General features: G+C 55.6%; 6 protein-coding genes across 6 annotated transcripts; 1 reads left to right on the forward strand and 5 right to left on the reverse strand.

Moving 5' to 3' along the window:
• Nucleotides 1-1,058: 1,058 nt before the first annotated feature.
• Nucleotides 1,059-4,471, reverse strand: JN550_001784 (uncharacterized protein; the record flags this gene model as incomplete). Its single annotated transcript, XM_049313006.1, has 6 exons — nt 1,059-2,288; nt 2,352-2,471; nt 2,532-3,669; nt 3,731-3,835; nt 3,906-3,931; nt 3,986-4,471. 6 exons carry the CDS (start codon nt 4,469-4,471, stop codon nt 1,059-1,061), a joined length of 3,105 nt encoding a protein of 1,034 aa, XP_049176635.1.
• Nucleotides 4,472-9,988: 5,517 nt separating this feature from the next.
• JN550_001785 (uncharacterized protein) lies at nt 9,989-11,494 on the reverse strand (the record flags this gene model as incomplete). The annotated part of the gene is made up of 3 exons (XM_049313007.1): nt 9,989-10,117; nt 10,192-10,585; nt 10,656-11,494. 3 exons carry the CDS (start codon nt 11,492-11,494, stop codon nt 9,989-9,991), a joined length of 1,362 nt encoding a protein of 453 aa, XP_049176636.1.
• A 1,985-nt stretch (nt 11,495-13,479) lies between these two features.
• On the reverse strand, nt 13,480-14,442 carry JN550_001786 (uncharacterized protein; the record flags this gene model as incomplete). The annotated part of the gene is made up of 1 exon (XM_049313008.1): nt 13,480-14,442. One exon carries the CDS (start codon nt 14,440-14,442, stop codon nt 13,480-13,482), a length of 963 nt encoding a protein of 320 aa, XP_049176637.1.
• A 3,134-nt stretch (nt 14,443-17,576) lies between these two features.
• Nucleotides 17,577-18,633, reverse strand: JN550_001787 (uncharacterized protein; the record flags this gene model as incomplete). The annotated part of the gene is made up of 4 exons (XM_049313009.1): nt 17,577-17,927; nt 18,036-18,110; nt 18,183-18,378; nt 18,491-18,633. 4 exons carry the CDS (start codon nt 18,631-18,633, stop codon nt 17,577-17,579), a joined length of 765 nt encoding a protein of 254 aa, XP_049176638.1.
• A 991-nt stretch (nt 18,634-19,624) lies between these two features.
• On the forward strand, nt 19,625-20,124 carry JN550_001788 (uncharacterized protein; the record flags this gene model as incomplete). The annotated part of the gene is made up of 2 exons (XM_049313010.1): nt 19,625-19,658; nt 19,763-20,124. The coding sequence occupies 2 exons, from the start codon at nt 19,625-19,627 to the stop codon at nt 20,122-20,124; spliced, it is 396 nt and encodes a 131-aa protein (XP_049176639.1).
• Nucleotides 20,125-20,945: 821 nt separating this feature from the next.
• Nucleotides 20,946-21,710, reverse strand: JN550_001789 (uncharacterized protein; the record flags this gene model as incomplete). Its single annotated transcript, XM_049313011.1, has 1 exon — nt 20,946-21,710. One exon carries the CDS (start codon nt 21,708-21,710, stop codon nt 20,946-20,948), a length of 765 nt encoding a protein of 254 aa, XP_049176640.1.
• Nucleotides 21,711-22,332: the final 622 nt, after the last annotated feature.

Consider the following 22,332-nt stretch of genomic DNA (forward strand, 5'->3'; position numbering starts at 1 on the left):
CAATTTGTAATCACAACTTGTATTTACCACGCTATTATGGATGAAAGGGAACGAGGTTTTTCATTGAAGAGTTGGACAATGGGACATCATTCAATGCAGTGTCAAGGAACTGCCAAGCCACCACCACCTACGAAGTTCGCGAAGTTGATGCGAAGTTTGAGTACGCGATATAATCAGGTCACTCAGGGAATGAAACCATGGCCATGGACAAAAGTCAATCGATTAGCGGTTCCCTCCACGGAACCTTGTCTAGTGAAAACACACCGTCTATTATCTCGTTGTGTCAGCAAGAATAGACAGTCCGGTTCCCTCCCCTCCCGCCTTTGGTCCCCCTCATTGCTCCTCTCCCATCTGATGCTCTCGTCTCATCGTGACGCACACCAAAAGACACACATAAAGAAGGAAAGTAAAAGGACAAGGTCCCATCATGATCTTTAGATCCAACGCTCATGAGTGTATGCATTCAAAACACCATCCAAACGTCCCAACGCCCTCGCTGTGCTGTTTTGTTACCATCCAAGATGCCTAGATGTCATGACCTCGGGCGCGTGTTGGTCTGCACCCATGCAGTAAATAGAGAAAGAGAGGGGAGAAGCAAGGCTAGTAGAAGTCGAAGAAAAGAGAGAGATAGAAAAACGGACGTATAGAAATAGTATAGGGAAGTGAAAGGAAGGAATAAAAGGAAAGGTAAGAGAAATTCTAATAGTACATGTGTATCCGTTCCGTCTCGTTCCGTCCCGTTCCGCCTCGTTTCGTGTCATTCCATGCGTCTATCTGGAGCAGAGATAAGAAGAGCAGGCCCGAAGTATGATGATGAAGATGATGACAATGCGGGATGCAAGAAGTGAGATACAGATCATGAAAGTGAGAAGGAATGATGAAAGAAGAACAGCAGCAGAAAACCTCCCGAGATGAAAGCAGAAACGAGAAGATATAGAGACGGAAAGCGTGAAGACGGAAGCGACTGTCATAAAAACCCCCCCCAATATCCATCCATTACGCCACATTAAAAAGAAGAAGAAAACTGGGAAGAAAAAGGGAAGAAAGCCGGCCACAACTCAGAACCATTTCCAGTTGACGCCCTCCTCGAGCTTTCTGAGGACCCCGAGCGCGTCGACAAGCAGCCGGCTCCGGCCACCGATGGCTTCGACCTCCAGCCGGCGCTTGACCATGGCCACGACGGCGATGATGACGCGGCGGCCGCCGAGGTTGACGCTGGCCAGGATGTCGGCGGCTGTCTCGAACCCGGCCACCATGTGCAGCCAGCGGAGCGCTTCGGCCTCGCTCTCGGCCGTCGCCGCCGCCTCATTAACATTACTACTATCGTGTTGGGCCGCCGCCGTTCCGTTGCCGCTGTTGTTCTTGCTGCTGGTGTTGGTGCCCCTGGTCGCCTGGTAGCCGAGCGCCCAGCAGATCAGGGCACAGACGTAGACAGCCCAGTAGTCCGAGATGTCATTCTTGTTCCACGCCCTGCTGTTGTGGTGCGACTCATTCGCGTTGACGTTCAGGAAGGCGAGGAGCGCCCGGGAGGCAAACTTGGCCGCCACGGCAGCGCGAGGGCTGCTGCTCCATTGCTTGAGCTGCTTCTGGTGTTGCTGGAAACTCTGGCTGGGCAGCACCTTTTGCGTGAAAAGCCAGCTGTCGCCTGATACCGCGAGCAAGTCGTGCAGGGGGGTGTAGTGCAGCGCCGCGTACGTGTTGGCAACCGCGGATCCGGGGAAGAGCATGAGGAGTCGCTCCACGGTAGACAGGTCTGGGGACCTGGAGAAATCCACGGCCGGGGCTCCGGACGTCTTGGGGAGTCGTAGTGCCTCGGATGCCAGGAAAACGGCCTGATCCAGGGGTGGCGCATTGGCTATCCTCTCCGGGGTGATTATGTCCTCTGTCAGCACCGCTGGCTCCGGTGCTTGGTACCTGGCAGTCCGGAGGGTTTCCCACTCCCCCGGCGTCGAGGCGGTCCAGAGAGCCTGGCCGGCTGCGGTCAAGGGAATAGGAGGGCACGGGTTGGTGAAAGGTTGCATTAGAGGTAATTCATAGTACACGGATGTATGGACATCCAATACGAAGCACGCGGCCAGGAGCCGCCGGCGGGCCTCTGCTTCGATCCATTCGGCCCAGCGTCCTTGTAGAGTGGTAGCGTGCGATCCTCCAGTGGAAGTGGTGCTGGTGCTGGCTGTAGATCCAAAAGAAGATTCGGGGTCTTGAGTTGTGTCGACCTGTGAGGGAGACGTTGAGTACGGGTGCCATTGGGAGAACGGAGAAGACAGAACAAGGCTAAAGAGATGATCCTGATAAAGAGAGTATGTAACGAAATCAAAAGCAACGCAAATAGGAGAAGACAGGGAACTCACTCTCGAGTATAGCGACTGGAAGGGCGACGACGGTCGGATCACTGCTTTCCTCCCCCGGAACCGGGCAAAGAACTCGCACAGAAGGATCGCCTGCATGGTCTGGACGTTCCATTGGGGGATCTATATCAGCTGGTCAGCTAATCGTGATTACTCGCAAGGGCGTTTTTTTGTCAAACTTACACGTCTCACTTCTTGCCAAGCCCACTCATGCAGCTGGTTGCCCTTAAGGCGATCCTCCTTGCCGTCGAGGAACTGCGTGGCCACGGCAGCCATAGCACAGCGCAGCACCTCGTTCGGCGCGGCTTCAAAGGTCCGGCGGTGGACTAGGGGGAAGAGAGTGTCGAAGCGCCTCCAGTACACTTCGAGAAAGTCGGGGACGGCATTGCGGACGGGTCGCGGCAGAGTGACCGCCGTCAGGAAGGCGGCCCCAGAGAGAGTCCCCAAGAGGGCCGCCTGGTCCTTGTAGCGCCCTGCTACTGCCTGCGCGTCCGGAAACGGGGCGAGGGTGACTAAAGATTCAGCCGATTGAACGGACGAGGTTATGATCGGTGGGGTCGGACTACGAACAGAAGAAAATGGGGGGTAGGTGTGATCGAGGATGGTAGAGTCCTCTTGATAAATAGACAAAACTGGATCCATCATCGCCGTAGAATACGGCGGCGACGACCAAGGGTTGGAAAAGTACGGAGCGGCGGAGGTCATGACCTCTAGGTCTTGGGAGCTAGGAGGGTAACTTGGAACAAAGGAACCGACATGATATTCTGACGCAGAGGTAGGTGTCTCATAACCCGGCAGGATACTCCTCCTGTAGCTCTCGTTAGACGGCGTGGAGAAGTTGCTGTCCGAGTTGGACTCCCACGGAGAGCCGTTGGGATGCAGGAGGCCAGGGTTGTTGTCCGGGATCGGGAGGCCCTGGGTCACCACCTGGAGGTTTCGAAACTCCGTTCGCGGTGTGTGATAGTAGTGGTACACTTCACCATTGGGGGAGCCTTCCAGGCTGGGCTGTTGGATGGTGGGGATCTGTGTTGATAACGTATATCCTGGAGCGCCGCTTGAATTTGTAGATTGGTAGCTGTCCTGCCGGCCACGCGCTTGTGGAGGAGACATTGGCGTGGACCCGCCCCCGGATGTGTTATAATGGTACGACGGCGTACCGTAGCTAGAACCCGGATCCTGCTGCATGGCAGGTGCCTGCGGTGCCATTGGACCTTGAGACGGCTGTCTTGGGTGAGGCATGCCATAGCCATCGCTCATCGAGGGGGTGGACGGCCGTCGACTGCCGCCCGTTGAGGAGCCTCTGTCCCCCACATCTTGTTCACTATAATACCGTCAGCATGCCAGAATGGAATTAATGTCGTTCTTTTGCCGGGCCAACATACTGTCGTGTTGCGTGACGGGCCAGTAGGTCTGCTCTGTGGAAAGCTCGATCGCAGCCGGGATATGTGCACGGATAGCCAGGTGTCTGATGACTGAGTTGATGACGCCTATACGATTTCCTCAGTTTAGTTGGTGGACTATATATGTCATATCATCTAGGTCGGTATAGTCCCTCACCTGAGATGTTCTGCTCTAGTAAACGTCTGTGCTCGTTAGCCATGTAGCCAGCTAGCCATACCGATATAATCGAGACTCACCTTGGGCGGTCTACAGATATCGCACGTGTGAACCGGCACTCCCTTTTTCGCCCTGCTCACGCGACCAGTGATGGGTGTTAACTTTATGGGGATCTCGGCCCCAGGAGGGTTCCCCATGGGCCGGTTTGGTTGTTGTCCTCCTGACCCGGACCCTGAAGTGTGTGCATACATCTCTTCGTCGTCGTCGTCGTGATCGTCGTTGCTAGTGTTGCTATGTCGACGAGCGGGAGCGGGCCGAGCAGTGGAGCTCGACGACGCCGTTGACGAGGACGCTGCCGCTGTTGAAGACTTGGTATGCCGTCCTGAGGTACCACGCCGTTGTTTTGGGGCTGTAGTGAGTCTGTCGCGATGGTCTCCAGGATTCGCATGATCTGAGGCTAGGTCTCGATCCCGTCTGGAACCGGGAATTGAAGAGGCGCCATCCTTTTTATTGCCCTTCGGCTCCTCGTCAACATCCATGTCCATGATAAACTCTAGGCTGGTCATGGTTGCAGGAGAGGCTCAAAATGGAACGCAGATGCAAAGTTAGTAATCGCTCAGCCCTGCTGAAGTGACCCCCTCCAGAATAATTTTAAAGAGGTAACGATGTAAATAACATGTAGACGCGGTAAGACTGGGGTTACAGGGGCGTGTCCCTGGAAAAAAAAGAAGGCTACAGGGAGAAAGAGACCTCAGCCTTCCAACAGATATGGAGATCAAGTCGGTATCTGTTGTAAGGTTTTTGGGGGGTGGTACGAGTAGTCCTAGATGGTGAAGGGGGAGGTACCAAGTAGGAAAGTCTTAGGCAGGCTGAGCAGGTATTGCTATATTCAGACAGCCTAAGGCCACGAGGGTGCGGGTAACTGGGCAGTAGAGTGTGATCGGGATACAAATCAAAAAGGTAGAGACAAGAAACCTTTCTAATGTGACTGGGCAGAAGAGAGAGGGAAAGGTCGTCGATGGCCATGTGTATACGTACCCCTGTCAGCTGGAAACCAGGGTGGTGCAGACCTGCAGGTACTCCTTCAGAGAAAAGGCGGCCAAAAGGTGGCTCATCTCTTGAGATGCTATTTAGGGGGGTTACGGGTACATGATGGTCTCATACGCTCCCAATTAGGAATAACTGTATTGTCTACCTCATCCTGAACCCTTCCCTGCCGCGATAGCGCAGTGGAGAGTTGCCAGGATGTGGTTGCGAACAACCTGTTGAAGCCCGTCTCTGTGCCTCTCTCACTCACTTTCTCTCTGTCTGTGTGGATGCTCAACTCCACCCAAGAGTCTGACAGGGACTAAGCTTCGGGGAGGGAGTTGAGCAATATACAGTAGTGCCATCCCGCAACACCGGTGGACCGGGTCGCATGCTACCATATTTAGAAAGGACAAACCCTAAAAGTCAAGAGGCGCCTTGAGCCGGCACAGTACTCTGGACGTTTTGTAGCAACGCTCGTCGCGATGAATTTCAGGCTTGGCGTGACTTTCAGCACAGTTGCAATGCATACATTCAAGGTGTCAAGTGAATGAGAAGGATCATGCGCGCGAGATGGAGAGTGCGCGAACCTCGGGGCCGACCTGGCGACCAAGCGTTGGCTGCCTTATTGTGACCGCCCTTGGTGAGCGAGTCCCCGAAAAATGAGACGAACGTCGAGTTGGCGAGTTGTATGAACGGAGCGTGAGAGGCAATCTGACAGGCCAGAGGGGCGCAGCCTTCCTGAGGACCCCTGTCCCTGGCCTTAGACGGGCTGCTTATTGTCAGGCCTTGCACTGCCAACTAGCGCAAGCATGCATGAGGTAACACAACTTGACAGGCTGACTTTCCTGCCTCCCTTCTGCAATGGAACGCAACGGCCAGAGGATCTTCTGCAGATGTTTCCTAGTTATCCAGCGGGCGACGCTGCTGCTACACACGGGACCGAAGATACATATGCCCGTCATCCGGTGCGGGAGTGCTCTGACACGCGCAAGCAAGATGCATAGAAGGTTCTAAACACAACGGTTCTACTGTAGATCCCCGGGAGAAGCAACGAGAGACATAGACGCAAGGAAAAGACACAGAGTCACGTCGATTGCCGTAGGAGGGACGGGAAATAGACCTGCCAAGACAGGACTAGCAGGCCTATCTCTTCGCTAGAGCTGTAGATAATGGGGTAATACTATTCCCGGTTGAAACAATCATGAAAAAGTTGTCACCAACACGCCGTTCTAGTTAGTTCAGGGTATACGTAACCGAAAGCGGAGCTCCGAGTTGCCTTTCATTGGCAACCCCCTCGCTCAGCTGCCCAAGCTGTTGGTATAGGGCTGCATTTCGTCGGCAGAGTCGAAGGAGATTGTAAGGAGTCGCCGGGGGACCCCAAGGCGCATCCTTCCCGTTGTGATTGCGAAAGGTTTCAGGAGATGCCATGCAGTTTCTCCAGAGACCACGGCCGGCAGATGGCTCGCGGGAATCCTGGTGACGAGATTCAACGACGGGCATTGGAACGGCTGGCGAAGGATTCACCGGCACCCACGAGACCCATTGAAAAGGACAAACCACACGACCAGCGATGGAAAGCACCTTGCAAAAGAGCACGGCCCGCTGCTACTTGGCCAGGGCACCCCATGCTGGCGCGAATCCTTCAGGTTCGGTAACTACTCTGCGCGGGCGGGTCTCACCAACCGTTGGAGCGGGACACCTCGTGCATGGGTTGCAGCGAGTGAGCAGCACCTGGTGCCTTTTCTTCGCTGGCCGTGACAGGGTCCCCCAGGCTGGCCAGTCAGCGGCAGGCTGGCAGGGTCCCTCTCACAGAAACGGCGGGGAGGGGGGGAAGGGCAATAGTCGCGCAGCGAGTCGCGTCTAAGCCTCGCTCCCTGCGAGCATCGCCATTGGACGCAAGTCGGTCTGCCAACCGAGTGAGCAGAAGGATCCTATTAATAAAACAGGCATTGTGTGTTGCGACGTGCGGCGGTACTTTTGGGAGATGTGCTTTCCATTCTGCGCGAGAGTGTGGAAAGTCGTCCGGGTCTCTCTCGCAGATACCATCTCGATCGATCGCCTCGGTAGAGAGTGTGTGTTTCCCTTCACTCCAGGGGATCGAACCGATCAATCTCAGGCCTTCTTCCTGCCAATCTTCGCGCTTGCGGCAACGCAACCCGACGGTTTTGGCGCCGTCAGGCGCGAGCCGAAGCACGATGCACTTTGGGGTCCAAACCGGCGGGATGGATTAGGCTTTCTTCTTCTCTGGCGATCAGGCTGGGCTACGGGAAGCACCCGTCGCCCGCGAGTGACATTCAAGGGCCCTTTGAAACCCCTTTTGGGGGCTGAACCGTAATGTCAAAGAAGTGTCGTGCATGCAGGACCCATCACGGCAGTCGAGTTCTGTTCACCCCGATAGTTGATTTGCCCACCGCTCGATCGCCAGGAGCGCGAATCTGAATCTGGAGATCCAGGCAGCTGGCCTTGACATTGGCCGCCCCCCTCAGCTGCGGGAGCGGTTTCACCCAGCGGCGTAATTCACCATCTCCAGTTTTCCAAATCCTACGGGACCGACCCTTTCTCCACGCCTCTGGAGAACCTGCTTCCAATGACCTTGGAGAAAAGCCGGTGTATGCCGGAATTGTAATATCGTCACCGTGTTCTGTCCGGATTTGGTATCTGTGTCGCAGTCTAATGCCTTCTGCATCAAGGCTTGGTGCAAAAAGGTGGTCAGCGCTTAATTTCCAATTATAGGCCAATGCCCTCTCTCTCTCTGCGCCCGGATGAGAGCTGCTGTGCCGGACAGCCAGCTGCTCGCCGGTTCAGATGCGGGCACCCGGCAAGAGTGTACTATGAAGGCTTGTCTCTCGCGTCCGGCTGTCTTACTGGAATGCGAGGCGCCGAAAGTGTTCAAGTGTTCCAAATGCGGCTGTGGCTCAGGCCGTTGTTCCTGAAAATACTCGACTACCGATAGGGTGGGAAGGAAGCCACAGAGACGTCGCTGATATGTACAGTAAGTGCTTCATGTACCACCACCTGTTGCGTCATCACTTTGGGTCCCGGATACCTACCCGCAACCGCAAATGCACATGCATGTCCCCTTTAAGCGCGGGAGAAGCACGGAATCCTAGGTCGTCGCGTGGCACTCTCGAGGCGATGTGCTTTACTACAACACGGCCATGGGGTGTGCTTACCTGTCCACCTGAGACAGCCAGGCTTGTGCGCATCGGCGGCCGGAGTCAATGTGTTGTAACCTTGGGGCTCGCCCCCAAAGGTAGGAGGAGTGTCTCCAGGTGGAGAGAGAGAGAGTGTGTGAGCGAGAGACATACGCATACCTTGGAGTCGAGGTCGGCGTGGACTCAGCCATCAGGCCATCGATCCATCACTTGTGCGGCACAGATGTGACAAGCCAGGCTGTGGGGGATAACGCACGCCAGACCGCGAGCATGGAGAAAGGATCTCTGTGCAGGTGAAATGTAGTACATGACAGTCTTACTTTCGGCTCCCGCATCGGCAACCATCTGGTACCTTGCGTTGGCGGCCGCCCTACGAGAATCGCGCATGCTGTCCGGTATGCTTTTAGATATCTGTACCACTCAGCCTCTCTGCGCCTGCTCTTGAAGGAACTGCTCTGCGCCCATCTGCGCACTTCTAAAGCTGTTATCAGTCGGACCGACCTTTCATGCAGGTTCGTGAAGACAGTGTGTTATCTGCATTCGGCGACTGTTGCGAGTGATGGCGCCCAGGTTGGCTATGCTTCATCGAACATATGTCTCCTTTGGGAGAGCTGATAGATCCAACGTGGTACCTGCGGCAATGCCCTTCATTATCCCAATTGAGTTGTGCTAGATTCAGCAAGCCAGAAGAACAGCCTGCAGCATGCAAAGCTCTGTGGCCCATTATATTGGGGGCGTCGTGGTTCTTCCTACAAGCATCATATACCGATTCCTCTATAACGCTAATGAAGTGCTATACTGCGGGTAGGCGAACGGGAGTTCATGACAATCCCCAGAGAGCGGGACGGACGCCGGAGGCTAGGGATGGGGATTGGCCCGATCCGGGACACACCCTCAGCTTCGCCACGGTTGCAACGGCTCCTCCAAGGCGTTCTGTGCCGTATTCCTGAGCGCCGGTCTTTGGCACAGCACAGTAGAACAGTAAGGACGAGATCCACATGACCCCCAAATACAACAAGATATCTGCATGTCGCTCGGCGGCGGTGCTCTCCCTCACCATGATCCCCCGCGAGCTGCGGTGGCCCTTTTATTGGGACGAGTGCAGCATCTGGCACTGGATTTCGTCTCTTGGGCATAGAATAGGCGTGATCGTCAAGAGGCGCCAGAGACCGCTACTAGGCAAGGCTGCTTTTGTGATAAGAGGCTCGTATCTGCAGACACTCTTCCTTCTCCTGCACCTGCAGGTTACACAGAGACAATAGAATCCGTCATGGGCCTGGCAGTAGTCACACAAGCAGTAGACGAACGCAACGGCCTTGCTACAACTTGCCGGCCCGTCTCACCCCCCTCAGCACTAAGTAGACGAGAAGCACAAGGACCTGGCATGTCACCACGTGCCTAGGCGCGCGGAAACCGCAACGCTGGAGATGAAGTGGTGGTCAGATTACGCCGTCAGCCGAACCCCACGGCGACACGTTATGTAGTAGCAGTACTAACGACAAAATCATGCAGCTGACGAGATAATCACAATCCAGTTCGACGGCTTTGATAAGCTGTCAGCATGATGACAGCTCGCAGTAGTCGCCCATTAAACAAAAAATACAGTAAGATTCTCAGATGTGATCTGTCTATATTCGTGCCCGAAGCACACATGCTCGCGGGCGACCGACAACCGTCTCGGTGCACAGTTTCCATTCTCATCTCTGCTCGCCCGAGCGATCACGTTCCCAGATGTTTCTAGCCCAGAGACTTGTCGATCAACTGTAATACATTTCAACAACCGTCGACAACTTTTGTGTATCCCGTCTTCTTAGGTCGTCCGACTGCCACCGTAGGAAACCGGATACCATTAACACTGGAAAATAAGTTTGCCGTGAGCCTGCCCAAATTCTAAACCATTTAAGCTAAACTCGAACTTGAAGCCGCTGGCTTTCTGCCGCGTTCCTGTCCATTACCATCGCTTCCTTCCGACTCATCGTCGCTGGGTGGACGGCTGCTGTCCGGCACAGTTCTGCGGTTCTTCGTCATCTAGCACCGGGGAATTAGTTCAAGTGAAACCACACAAGACGTAGAAAACAGAGCGGCCCAGGCGTTTAACTTACCCAAGACTTGACACCACCGATCAATCCCAGCGTGTAGCCGCTGATGAATTCGTTAGCAACCCGCTCGCCAGGGGTTGTAGGCGACTTGGCAGCATTGGCCATCGCGGCCGCCTCGCGCAAGTTAAGCTCGCCATTGGGACCAGGTGTAGTAGGAGGAGCGAGTCGGAGGCTAGGAGCCGGGCTCTGTGGCCTGCTTGCGGGCCAGTACTGGCGCAGCTCCTTGCTCAGTTCTTGGCCGGTAGTGGTCCAGTTCGAGCGGATGTTATCGCGAAGATCCTGGACGTGCCGCTTCAGGTCCAGCTCGTTCTTCTTCAGCCAGCTGACGTTGAGTTCTTGACGCGAAGCGCCACGCTTGAACTGGCGGGCAATGTACTTCTCGTAGTCACGCACGACCCTGGAAGACAGCTGTTAGGGAAGAATTCTCACACAGACGGTACAATCCTAGATCCATAGATACCACTTACTTTGTGATGATGCCCGTGGTGCTGACACCCTCGGTCCGCTGAGTGACCAAGAACTTTCCAGCCTCCTTGATGGGCTTGTAGATGTCGTCACCCTCGTCGGCACCGTAGGGAAGATCATCGTGCGCAACGTAGTCGATCTGGTGCTTCTCGAGGAACTCGGGCGTGACGATCCAAGGGCAGTTCTCAATGACCTCGTCCACCCACTTGCAGTGCCGGACGGTCTCGGCTCGCTCCATGCCAGACAGCACTGTCAGGCCCTTGCGTCTGTGTGTCTCCTCGTCGCCCGTGACACCGACAAGCAGATACACGTCGGGGAAGGCCTTCTTGGCCTGCTCGAGCTGGCGCATGTGTCCCAGATGGAACAAGTCGAACACACCGTCGGCATAGACTCTCACGGGCCGCCCAGCAGGGGGGTCGTTTGTCTTGTAGCCAACTGGATGTGTCAGCTTGCCAATGGGCGGCGGCGCCATGGTGGCATCTTCAGCCTCATCCCTGAAGGCGGCCGTCTTCTTGCTCTTCCTGCCGACGCGGTTGGCGATGTCGACGCTGGCTTCGGTGGTGTCGCTGGGCTCGCCGGGGTCGACGGTCTGGTCGACGGATTCCGGTGCAGCAGTCCGGTCTGAATTGGCGCGTTGTCTCTTAGAAGGGTTCGCGTTGGCAGTCGAGTCCGTCTTTCGGTGGGTTAGCCTGCCGGACTCCGGAGCGGTGGTGTCGCCCTCCTCGCCCGAAGCGTCGCGCGACGAGTTCTGGAGAAGCTGGTTCTCGTCCATCTGCGTCGAGGCCGCCGTGGTGGGGCGCTTGCGCTTCCCGGCATGGGAAGAGCTCGAAGGAGACGACATTATGGATGGGGAGGGTGGTGGAGGTGAAGATAAGTCGTTGGTCAGCCCCTGATGTTGGAAGCTGGCGTTGGTGTCGTAATTCGCGCGCGTTGGCTTTCTTGATAGCGCCCAATTGTCCAGCTTCCAGGTTCTCGGTTGCTAGACGGGTGAAGACTGACGCTTTCCAAAATTATTGCAGCTCTTGGAGAGAGGCAGACAGGGATGTGGGAAGGGGATTGCAGATGCGAGAGTGCGAGTGGTCGACAGAGGTGCAGCAATGACGATTCGGGAAGTGCGTCTGGTCGGGCAGTTCCTTGGCCACGCGACTGCAACACTCCAGCCTTGACCTTCCTTGTTTTCGTCTCGCAACCAAGCAGCCGGAGAGATTGGGTGCAGGAGAAGTAGTGGGCGAGGCCGTGTGTGTTGAATGGTCGTTGGCTGGCGTTCGTGCCGGGCTACAGTAGCTCTCCTCCCTCTCTGAAACCCCCGGGACGGCAAGGTCGTTGTGTCCTTTAACAAGTGGAACGCAAGCTGGGGCGGAGGCCAATCGACGGCGGCCAATTATTCGCTGGAGCTGGACAAGATGACGTTTCTACGACTTTCTGTGTCCTCAAGTGCTATCGGGCCAATCGTCTCAGAGGAGCTGCGAACGGCGCCCGGATAGTGTCTGCCACGCGCAAGCTGGGCTGGCCAAGAGAAAGTGATCCGTCTCTTGAGCAACAGACAGGCCTCCGTGCATACAAGCAAGCAGCAGTTTTGCAGACGTGCAGCCGAGTCCGGTGGGGATGAGCTTCAGGTCCTCACGATAAGGTGCATAGGCCCAGAGCGAAGGGCGGCTGGCTACGTGTTTCTTAAAATGTTGACTACTCGCCTTACCGATAGCAGATCCCCCCTTGCTTATCGGACGGACAAAGGGGGTACTGTGCCTTCGTGAGCCGCAGACTCTTCTGTTTTTAAAATTGCGTTATCGAGAACATCCGATGTACAGGAGCACGGTCAAATCTCGCATCCATGGCCCGCCAAATTTCCTGCGCGTCTAAACCCCTGCAGGCTGGGGGAATCTCGCGTTTTCATTACAGTTGGCCCAAGGGGGCATGGCGTCATGGTGACTATTGCGGAGCCCAACCCGCGAGAAATGACCCCGTCTCATTGTGTGATACTGTAATAGTCTGTCACTATCGCCAGCCCCAAGTTCCAAACTAGAGTGCGCCTGGAACTTCAAGCGTTATAACTTCTCGTAGAATCATCCATCGCTACAGGTTCTCGGAACCAGTCGGTCTAGAGGCTCACGAGCCAGCCGCATGTAGCCAACCCTATAGCCCCAAGGCGTGCACCACATACCTCGTATTGCCACGATTTGCCAGCGTGCAGCTATCTCGTATCAACAGTATATTTACACCCAGGAAGACATTGGCTCACTTGATGCTCAGCGTCAGGGGATTCCAAGAAGCCCCGAAGCTGAAAGGTATATAACATACAAATACGTTCATTGCTTGTAGCAATTGGCTCTGTGCATACGTTCTGGTACGGCATTGAGCCGACACGAGCGTCAACAAACTTGCTCACACATCTCAGACGACTGAGAGTAACAAGACATATAACAGGTGAAACTCTGCACAGTAATGATTCTGAGGTATCTCTCGCGGTATCGAAGAAGAAGAAAACGACTCTATGCGTACAACCCAAAAATGTGAGTCTCTCCAGAACCCATGCTTCATCCGATCTCCAAAATAACATCATGCCATTTGCCATGGATGATTCGATGCTCCTCAAAACGCCACATTGCATACCCAATCCGATCCCATGCTCATTCCATGTCGTTAAAAAAGAAACAACAGCCCTAAACCCCGCCTTTCCTTGCCTGCCTGCCTGCCTGCATGTTTTGCTTGCTTGCTTTTTCTTATTTCTGGTTCGCATTCCCTTCAAGACCGACGGCGCCCCGCGGTTTGCCCTCTCGCTTTCCCCCGGACAACACCGCCGCCGCTGCTCTTCCGCCTCATGAGATCCTAGACCAGTCTGACGGTGCGCTGCTGGCGCGTGTGCCGGCCGCAGCGGTGCGGGTGCCGGGGCGAGCTGCGGTAGCACGTCTTGCGGGCGCCCTGGGCGGCGGGCGGGCCGAACTTCTGGCGCACGTCGCAGTACTCGTAGCCGTCGCCCATCCAGTCCTGGATGTGCTTGTGCAGCTCGCAGCGCGTGATGCCGCACTTGCGGCAGTAGACCTGCCCGCGCGGCAGCACCTGCGCCATGGCCTTCTCGTGGCTCTGCCCGGCGGCGATGAGCGGGCCCGCCAGCCGCCACGCCCACTCCATGTCGTTGGGGCCCTCGCGCCGCGCCGACAGGGCCACGCTGCCGCGCATGCGCCGGTGGATGGCGTAGAAGTTCTTGCTGGTCAGCCCCAGGCACGTGCTGTCGATGTCGTCGAGCCAGTCAAAGATGGCAAAGTGCAGCTCGGGCGGCAGGTGGACGAGGCGGAGCTTCTCGCCCGGCCGCTGCAGGATGGGCACCGGAACGTAGTCCATGACCGAGTACGACCGCTGCGGCGAGGGGAGCGCGGGCCGCATGTTCCTCTGGGCGGCATATCCGGGTTGTACCGCCAAAGCCACGCTGGGGGAATGTGCTGGTTCCGTAGGCGTTCCTGGTATGGATGAGAGTAGGGTAGGTTGAAGCGAGAAATAGGAGCTAGGTTCGGAGGGTCTGGAGGCGGGAGATTGGAGTTCGGATCTCGAGATGGAGCCAGCTGGGGAGGGCAGATGGTAGTCGTTGGAGGAATAGGCACGTCGCGGCGCCCGGGAGGGACCCTTCTTCCAGCTGCCATTGCTGGTCTCTTTCCTTGTGTCCTGGGCCGCACTCTCCTCCGTTTCGTGGATTGCCGACAACTTCACATCCGAAAACCGGCTCGACACCTCCGTCATGTCGATCGGGCCCGTTAAGCTTCCGCCGAAAGTTGGCGCCCGCATAACCTCAACCATTGCGATTGGTTTTGAGACGGTCCACGGGTCACAGTAAAGATAAAATTATCAGCCGACTGACTCGGAATGCTGTGTTGCTGAGTGTTCCAGTAATTGCGTCGTCGATTACCGGTACAGTGTGTCGTAGGGCGGGTTATGAGTTTGGAGTTTTTGTGTATACAGTCAGGCCGCTGGCTGGAGCGGTGGGAGACCAATGCGACTTATAAGGTCCACGACGATTTCGGCGTCAGGGGACCTCGGCCAGATCCAAGAGCGCGAAGAACGGGGCGTTAGGGCTCTTAGTTCGAGATGTGTCGAGCAACTAGGACTATTTGTGGATGAAGTCCCGGCCGTAATTAGAAACACGGAGATGCTAAGCGTCGGGAGGCTTCAAGATCTTTGGGAAGAAGGCAGTTCGATGAGTTCTACACGAGTCAAGATGGGAGCAACTGACACGATCCCCCAGAGGATGCCCAGCTATAAATGACGGAATAGCAGGCCCAGCCAAGGGTCTGCAACAGAGGCAAATCGCATCTTTCACGAAGTGGGGGTCGTGTTATCCACTTATTCCATTTCAAGATCTGCTCCGAGGCGGCACGATGGAGCAACGAATCTGGAGATGCACAGAGACTATGGGGAGAGATGGTGTGACTGGCTTGTGACCAGTCTACCGGCCTCTCAGCCAGACTGAAGCAGGCCGATCTCGAAATAGAAGGATGTGCTCACAATACGGGGAAAGGACCGGCGTCGTGAGTGCATCCTGGCGAGTCCCGCCTTGCAACGGCTCGACGTCGAACGTGACCAACACAGTCCCATGGGGGCACTTGGCGTTCACGATGGGTCCCTTCCTCTACAGCCCCAGTGTTTTCCAAAGGCGAGGCCGATAGACCCGCTTTGAGCCCTTCGCGATGGGCGGACAGTGCGCATAAAGGATCTGGTGACTGGCCTGGGAGCCTCTCTTGTATCGCGCGCCTAGAATGTTTCATGCCTTCTTCGTGGATACCGACGTATGCAATGTGACGTTCTTCCTGCCTGCCAACGCTCTAGGCCCAATGACAGAAACTTCCGGGCTCCATAGGTTTACATTGAAGTATCGTGGACTGCTTAATTGCCTTCACCGCTAATGGCCGCATATATAGTTTGTGTCAAGGTAGGATAGAAAGTTGGTGCCGTCGGCGGGTGATCCCACTTGGGCCCATGGCAATGACGCCTGTCAAGCCGACTAGCTGCCAAGAGACATCTGACAGGAATGAGTCGCTGCATTTCAAAAAGTTCCTGGCAACTTGGAGAGCTCAGGATGACTGCTCACAAATCTTTTCGAGTCTAGAAGACGGGGAAACGCAAGAGTGTCAAATGCCGCAATACTAGACTTTTGTTGACACTGTGAACGAAGACTAGCCGGGAAATCTCGAAGCGAGAAGTGACCTGTGGCTTCGGGTTTCCAGAACTGGCTGTGCTGGGAGACCTGGCCAATGGACTGGCAACGACACGACGTCGGTGTTATGCAGGGTCCAGCTGCTTTATCGGTCACTCCTATCGCACCTTGTCATTCGTCAACCCCTCCTCCCACCATCGTTGATCGCTGCTCGCCGTCAGTAAGAGCCTTCCATAGCCTTGAAAATCCGGGACAGTAGGCGATCGCAATCGTCAACGCCTAGCTGAACGGATGCGATTTGCGTAAATGGGGCCCTCTAATCATGGGGAGACTCCGCTGTTGCAATGGGGGTGGCAAATGTTAGTGGAAAAGACTTGCAAGGCAGCGCTGACAGGCGGGAAACAGACGAGTCATGCTGGTAACAACGAGGTTGTTACTCAGCGACTGCTGGTTCTTCTTTGCCCCAGCAGTCAAGCTTTTTCAGCTCGCCTGTCGGATTTCAAGTTCACCAGCCAGAAGCCCGTAGCTACTGCCAAGTTAATGGCGAGGCTTCTTTCGAACGGTGTCAACGGTGAGAGCCGTCTTCCGCATCTGCACGTTGTGTATTGAGATCCTGCATGTGTCTGGCCATCATCAGCAGCTTTCAACTGCTTCACAAAATACCAACCCCAAGGTTGCATTGCCCTGTTACCCGGCCCAATCGCGGGTCGTATGGAAGACTGAAGTCTTCTAGAACGCTGCAGTAATACCTGAGTGACAACCAGATCTTAGGAGGTGCGCCTGGCCGAGCAATTCCGAGGCGGATCCGAGCATCGGCCGGGAGATGATTGATCACATTCTTCAAGGAGCGAGAGCGGCCACCGGGACGGCCCATCGTCCCATTGTCGACCTGTTTGGTCGATTTGCTACTGTGAAATATAGACCATGGAATGCCTGCTTAATCAGCCAAATCGTTTATGGATGGTGAGGGTAGTGGCAGCGCGGTATAGAAGATAAGATCAAGCAGGTTCAATAATGCCAACACGGCACGGCCACAGCGTGCATTCGGATCATGTGAAACGATGGTAAGTTGCCAGGACCAACAGCTGGTGTTAGGCATGTCATTCACACTCAACAAATGTAGAACAGTAAACATCGTCCATGATAAGATGGATGGAGGGACCACAGTTTATCCGCATATATGTAGTTGAGCCATGGTGCCATGTGCCCATAGGAATCTAGGGATCATTGCAACCGGCGCGCTTGTATTCTTTGTGTGACCATCAAGATGCATGAGAACCCGTGTGTCGTCAGTAGGAGGCATAGGTCACGGTGCACCTAGCGCTTCTTGGGAGTTTAATAATGGATTTCAAGGCTATTTAAATCCTGCTTTTGCCGGCCAATGAACTCATGGTATCCTTCCGATGCTTCGCTTCTCCGTACTCTGTACAGTAGAGATACACAGCTTACAATGCCATTCTGCACTCTTTCTGGGTATAAACAACGAAAATGCACTGTCCAGACTCCCCACCTTCCTCGCCATGCCACAACGCCCCCCTCCGACAGCACTTCCCCTTCCACCAAGGCGTGCCCCCAGGGAGCTCCTGCGTCTTGTCCGTTGTGGGTGACTGCTCCGTGAAGAGCATATCTGGTCCAGGTGTCGACCACGGAGAAAGTCCCGTCGTAGCCCCATCCGCATTGTACCGGCGACGACTGCAGGATTCCGTTTTCCATTCCATCTTGACATCAGCTACAACTGAGACGTGTTGTCCGGATCTGTCGGCCGAACAGCGTATGCCCCCTAGACAGATATCCAGATGACGCTGATGACGACGTCCATGCCCTTGCCCTCGCCGCCGTCATACTTGAAGCTCCACATACCATCCGACTTCTCGTTCCAGAAGGCCTGGGTGGCCGAGTGCATGCCGCGGCGGCCGACGTGGGGCTTGCCGTCGGTGCCGGTGGCGGCGCCGCCGTCGCTGGTGCTGATGTGCGGCTCATCGTGCTTGGTGTCGGTGCCGCCCTTGGGCTTGTTCAGGGCCGAGGTGGGCACCAGGTGCTGAACGATGGTCGAGTTGACGACGAACTTGTGAGCGGGTCCTTGCGAGTTGGAGGGGGTAGACTCCGAGATGACGGCCTTGAGAATCGAGTTCTATATTTCATGAGTCCCTGATGTAAGCGCCGGGTTTTCTGCGTCCCCCTCTTTATCGCAGGGGGGGCCTAGGAGACGGGGGTGAAGAAAGGAGACGGGGCGGCGTACGATGATGGACGAGTTCCAGCCCTCGACCTTGGAGTGCTCGTAGAAATCAGAACTGCCAATGGCGCTCTGGCAAGCCTGTTTGTGGGAACGCGAGTTTTAGCATTGGATGGATCACGGCGGACACGGGGGCGGGCGAGAGAGGCTCACGTCGGCGGCAATCTGCCGTAGTCTGGTAGAGCTGATGGGCTGCGAAGACATGTTGGGCGGAGGTTTGACTTGAGCGCGCGTGGCGGGTGTATCACGGATAGATGTAGGAGCAGAGCGGTGCGACTTGAGGGTGGTGTCCTTGGGAGATCTAGGGCGCAACTTTGGGACAGCCGTCTTGGTGTTTTTCCGCGGTAGCCTTGTATTTGCGATTGCGGAGGCGAAAGCCAATTCCTCCCTACAACCTTGTCGCGCCGCCAGCGGGTGGGGAAATCAGGAGTCGATAGCGCCAACGTCGCGCCAGACCTCACCACAAGTGATGTAATCGCAAGGACTTGACTGTCGAGTAGGTGTCTAGCACGGTAAGGTATGTATAACCAATAGTGCTCGAGGTGACGGTGATTTGCTTGCTCTGTTCTCTTGGTCGTGGTGGAGGAATAATTCCGACATTCATTTGTCAGACGAGGTGCCCTGGCCCGCCTCTGCCAGCCTCCAGCCTTCGACCCCGGGGCCGGCCGCTGAGCGGAATATTGGGGGGTTCCAGCACTCTCTCGCTGCTGCAACGTTGCCAACGGCCTACGAAGTAGTTGCTGGCGGACATGGCTTTCTTCCAGCCGTACGCCGTACTGGCCGGAAACAAACTTATAGGATTGTTCTATCATTTGCTGTGTACCCCAATCCAGCCAATCTGTATCATCCCTGGCCTATACTCGCCTATACGCGGTGCTATACATGGCATTACTCTGAATAGATGTCCTATTATGTCATCTCCCCAGGTCAGCTCTGGTCGCCGGCGGGGCTTGCTGGGCCTGAATCACGTGGCCCTGCTGGGAAAGCAAAGACGGCCGTTGAGCTGAAGAAACAGGAAAAGCCAACCGTGGCCCTTGAAGCCAGAACGTGCCGGCTGCCTTTGTTTTGATTTGTCCGAGCTCCTGTGGAGTGCAACGGCACGTCGGTACGTGCGCTACCCCCACCACCGACCCTCGTGCACCAATCTTTTCGCTCTGCATCGTCACCGGGCAGCGAAGCAGCAGCCCGTCGCAGCCCGTAGCGCAGCAGCAAGCAGCCCCAGGCTCTCTTGCCCCATAGATTCTTTGCAATTGAGTTGAGAAGCTTTTCACTAGCCGAGTTTGTTTCTCTTCAGACTGACATTCCGCCGTTGTCGTTCGTTCCTCGCCCGTGCTCAGCATTTTTCTTCGAGTCTCCTCTCTGGAGTTTGGTCTGTTAGGAAGAAGAGTAGCCTTTCCAGAAAAACCAATCCGTCGCGACCCGTTGTGAGACAGGCCTCGGCTAGGTATACTCAACCGGATATTGTCAACACCAACCATCACAGCCTCGTCTCGTTAGCCAGACGTCACTCTACCGCCAGTGCCCCGCCATCGTAACACGGTACGACCAACGAGTCTCCCATACGCCAGAAGCAGCTTCGAGGCCTATCAACAAACATGTCTAGCCAGCCTCTTCTCCAAACCGCTCCAGGTTAGACATACCCGTTCCTCCTCTTCTGTTCCGCTTGGTTCAAGGGGCCGCCTACAGCACCTGAACAAACAAAACATATATTGACCCATTGTCCTCTCCCCCAGGCAAGCGCATCGCGCTCCCGACCCGTGTCGAGCCCAAGGTCTTCTTCGCCAACGAGCGAACCTTCCTGTCATGGCTGAACTTCACCGTCATCCTCGGCGCCCTGGCCATCGGCATGCTGAACTTTGGTGACCGGCCCGCCTTCATCTCGGCGTTCCTGTTCACCGGTGTCGCCATGCTCACCATGATCTACGCCCTCTTCACCTACCATTGGCGCGCCAAGAGCATACGGACGAGGGGCCAGTCGGGCTTCGACGACCGCTTTGGCCCCACCCTCCTCGCCATTGTGCTGCTGTTGGCCGTCGTCGTCAACTTTGTCCTCAGAATCGTCTACTCCAGCGGTGAGGGTGGCAAGAAGCACTAAGGATCCCGCCGAAGAAGTTGGTTGCGTCACGGGAAAGCTAGGATGCATGTAGATCGGATAAGAGTCTTCTGGAAGTGATCTGGACCAACGGTGCTGCGTCAAGTCTGGTATGAGCATAAGGTGCAAGCCCCGCTCTCGATCCTTTTTATCAGACTGTCAATTGGAAATATTGGGCTTCGCTCATAGCTCATGGTCATCTGCCGTCGAGATATAAGGGAGACAGTCGCTGCACTATACTGGGACTCACATCGAATGGAGGAGTTAGGAATAAAGCCGACACTTGAGAGGGGCGGGGGATGACAGGTTATGAGGGCTGCATTGGCATTGGCATTGGCATTGGCTCTGCTTGCATGATTTGTTACATAAGATATAAGGGATTGCTGTACATATCAATGGGTATCATATAATAACTAGACGCATTCCTAACCCCATAATGGGTCTGTCCATACTCTCTAGGGTCCAAACGGCGAGCGTGTTGACTCCAGTTACTCTGTGCCAGCATCGACTCCCACCCATACTCCTATGGCTTTTCCAACAACACCCTAGGTCTGCACAGCTATGCTTGACTCTGGTGGAGAATGCTACCAACAAGCGAGGTATAATGACATCTATACGTCCAACATGGACGAGCTGATAGGTGCCTTAGAGCAGGGGGAATACACTATTGTGCTCTGGAAGAATATCGTCGCGTGCTTCTTGTGCCCATAGAAGGCATCTCATGGTCGTTCGGAAGCGGTCAAGTAGAACCACAGCAAAGCGTGCTCACATGCGGCACCGCCAGGCTCCTTTGGTCCTGAATTCAAGGGCCAGGATGACAACTCTCAGGTCTTGTCCTTGGCGGTCTTTGCGCCCGCATCTTCGTTTGTCTGGCCACCATACCGTCTCTTCAGCTCCTCGACTGGGACACGCGCGAGGAACAGGCTCATGATGGCGACCCTCTGCTTCTGGGGCCGGCCCTCGATGGCCCGCTCGAACGGCGTCTTCATGTATTCAAAGTCGTCTTCGTCGTCTTCGTCACTTTCCTCCTCCTCGTTGGTTCCCTTTCCGCCTAAGACCGTATCTTGGACGATGGTCTTGTCCCTTTTCTTCTCCTTCGGCGTCTCCTTAACCTCCCCGCCGAGCCCGATGTACTGGAACCACGTACCCTGGCCGTCCTCCAGCTGCGCTATCTCGCGCTTCGCGATCTCGGCGATGCTGATGAGCTTGCCCGCGTCGGCGGCCTTGGCGCGCAGGACTGAGACTCGAGGCTTGCCCGTCGCCGTCGGCGGAGCATCGTCGGCGGCCTTGGCGCGCGGCGTGAGATGCCGCAGGACCGACGTGACCTTCTTCTGGATCTTGGACGACGAGATGACCGAGTGAATCTGCACGTCGTACTTGGCTTCGACGGCCTCGAGCGCCCGGGTGTCCTCGGCGGCGGGGAGGCTCAGGTCCGCAGCCAAACGGGCCTTCTTGCTGGGAGGGTGCGCGATGGTCTCGGTCGAAGCAACGTGTTTGCGCTTTGCCGTCGGGTCGTCATCGTCGGCTCCCCGTGCGGTTTGCTGTCTGGCCTCTGGCCCCTGGGACCTGGCGTCCCTCTCCTTTCCCATTGCTTGTGAGTATGAGAGCCCAGATCTCCACGGGGGTGCGTCGACGTTGTTGTGTTCGCGGGGTGGGCGATTGGCAGAGTATTGGATGGGTTAATTTTCGACGATCAAGTCTTATCGGGCTTATCGATAGGGACGTCATTTCACTACGAGTTACATACATACGCGTATACTGTACATAGGTACATGCAGCCCTTTAGATACTCAAGGTCTCGACACATGCAGAAAAGGCGTTCTGTTCCTACTGCAGTATTTTCATCATATCCAACTTGGGCAGAACCATGCTCGCATAGTGGTTTGGCTCATCTACTATCACATTGCGCTCAAGATATTCGGGCGTAATGCTGAACTAGATAGAGGCTTCGGGTAGCGGGAGAAGAACCAAAGGGCCTACCCGACCCCTGAACGGAGGGATTCTGGAGATCCAGATAAGAATCCGCAAAAAAGCCCAGATCAGAGATCGCCCCTGGGTTTGTATCCCAGAGCTGAAAGCCAGAAATCCACTATTTCCCACCTCTGAACCTAATGCCCACCAAATGTACATCCTTATAATGTAGCCTAACTACAGTAGGTCACGTCTGTTATCAGTATCGGGTCTCGCCAGGCTCACATTTCTCTATCGGGA

The sequence above is a fragment of the Neoarthrinium moseri genome (genome assembly GCF_022829205.1).
Source record: "Neoarthrinium moseri strain CBS 164.80 chromosome Unknown scaffold3_Wmoseri_CBS_16480, whole genome shotgun sequence".
NCBI classification, from domain to species: Eukaryota; Fungi; Ascomycota; class Sordariomycetes; order Amphisphaeriales; family Apiosporaceae; genus Neoarthrinium; species Neoarthrinium moseri.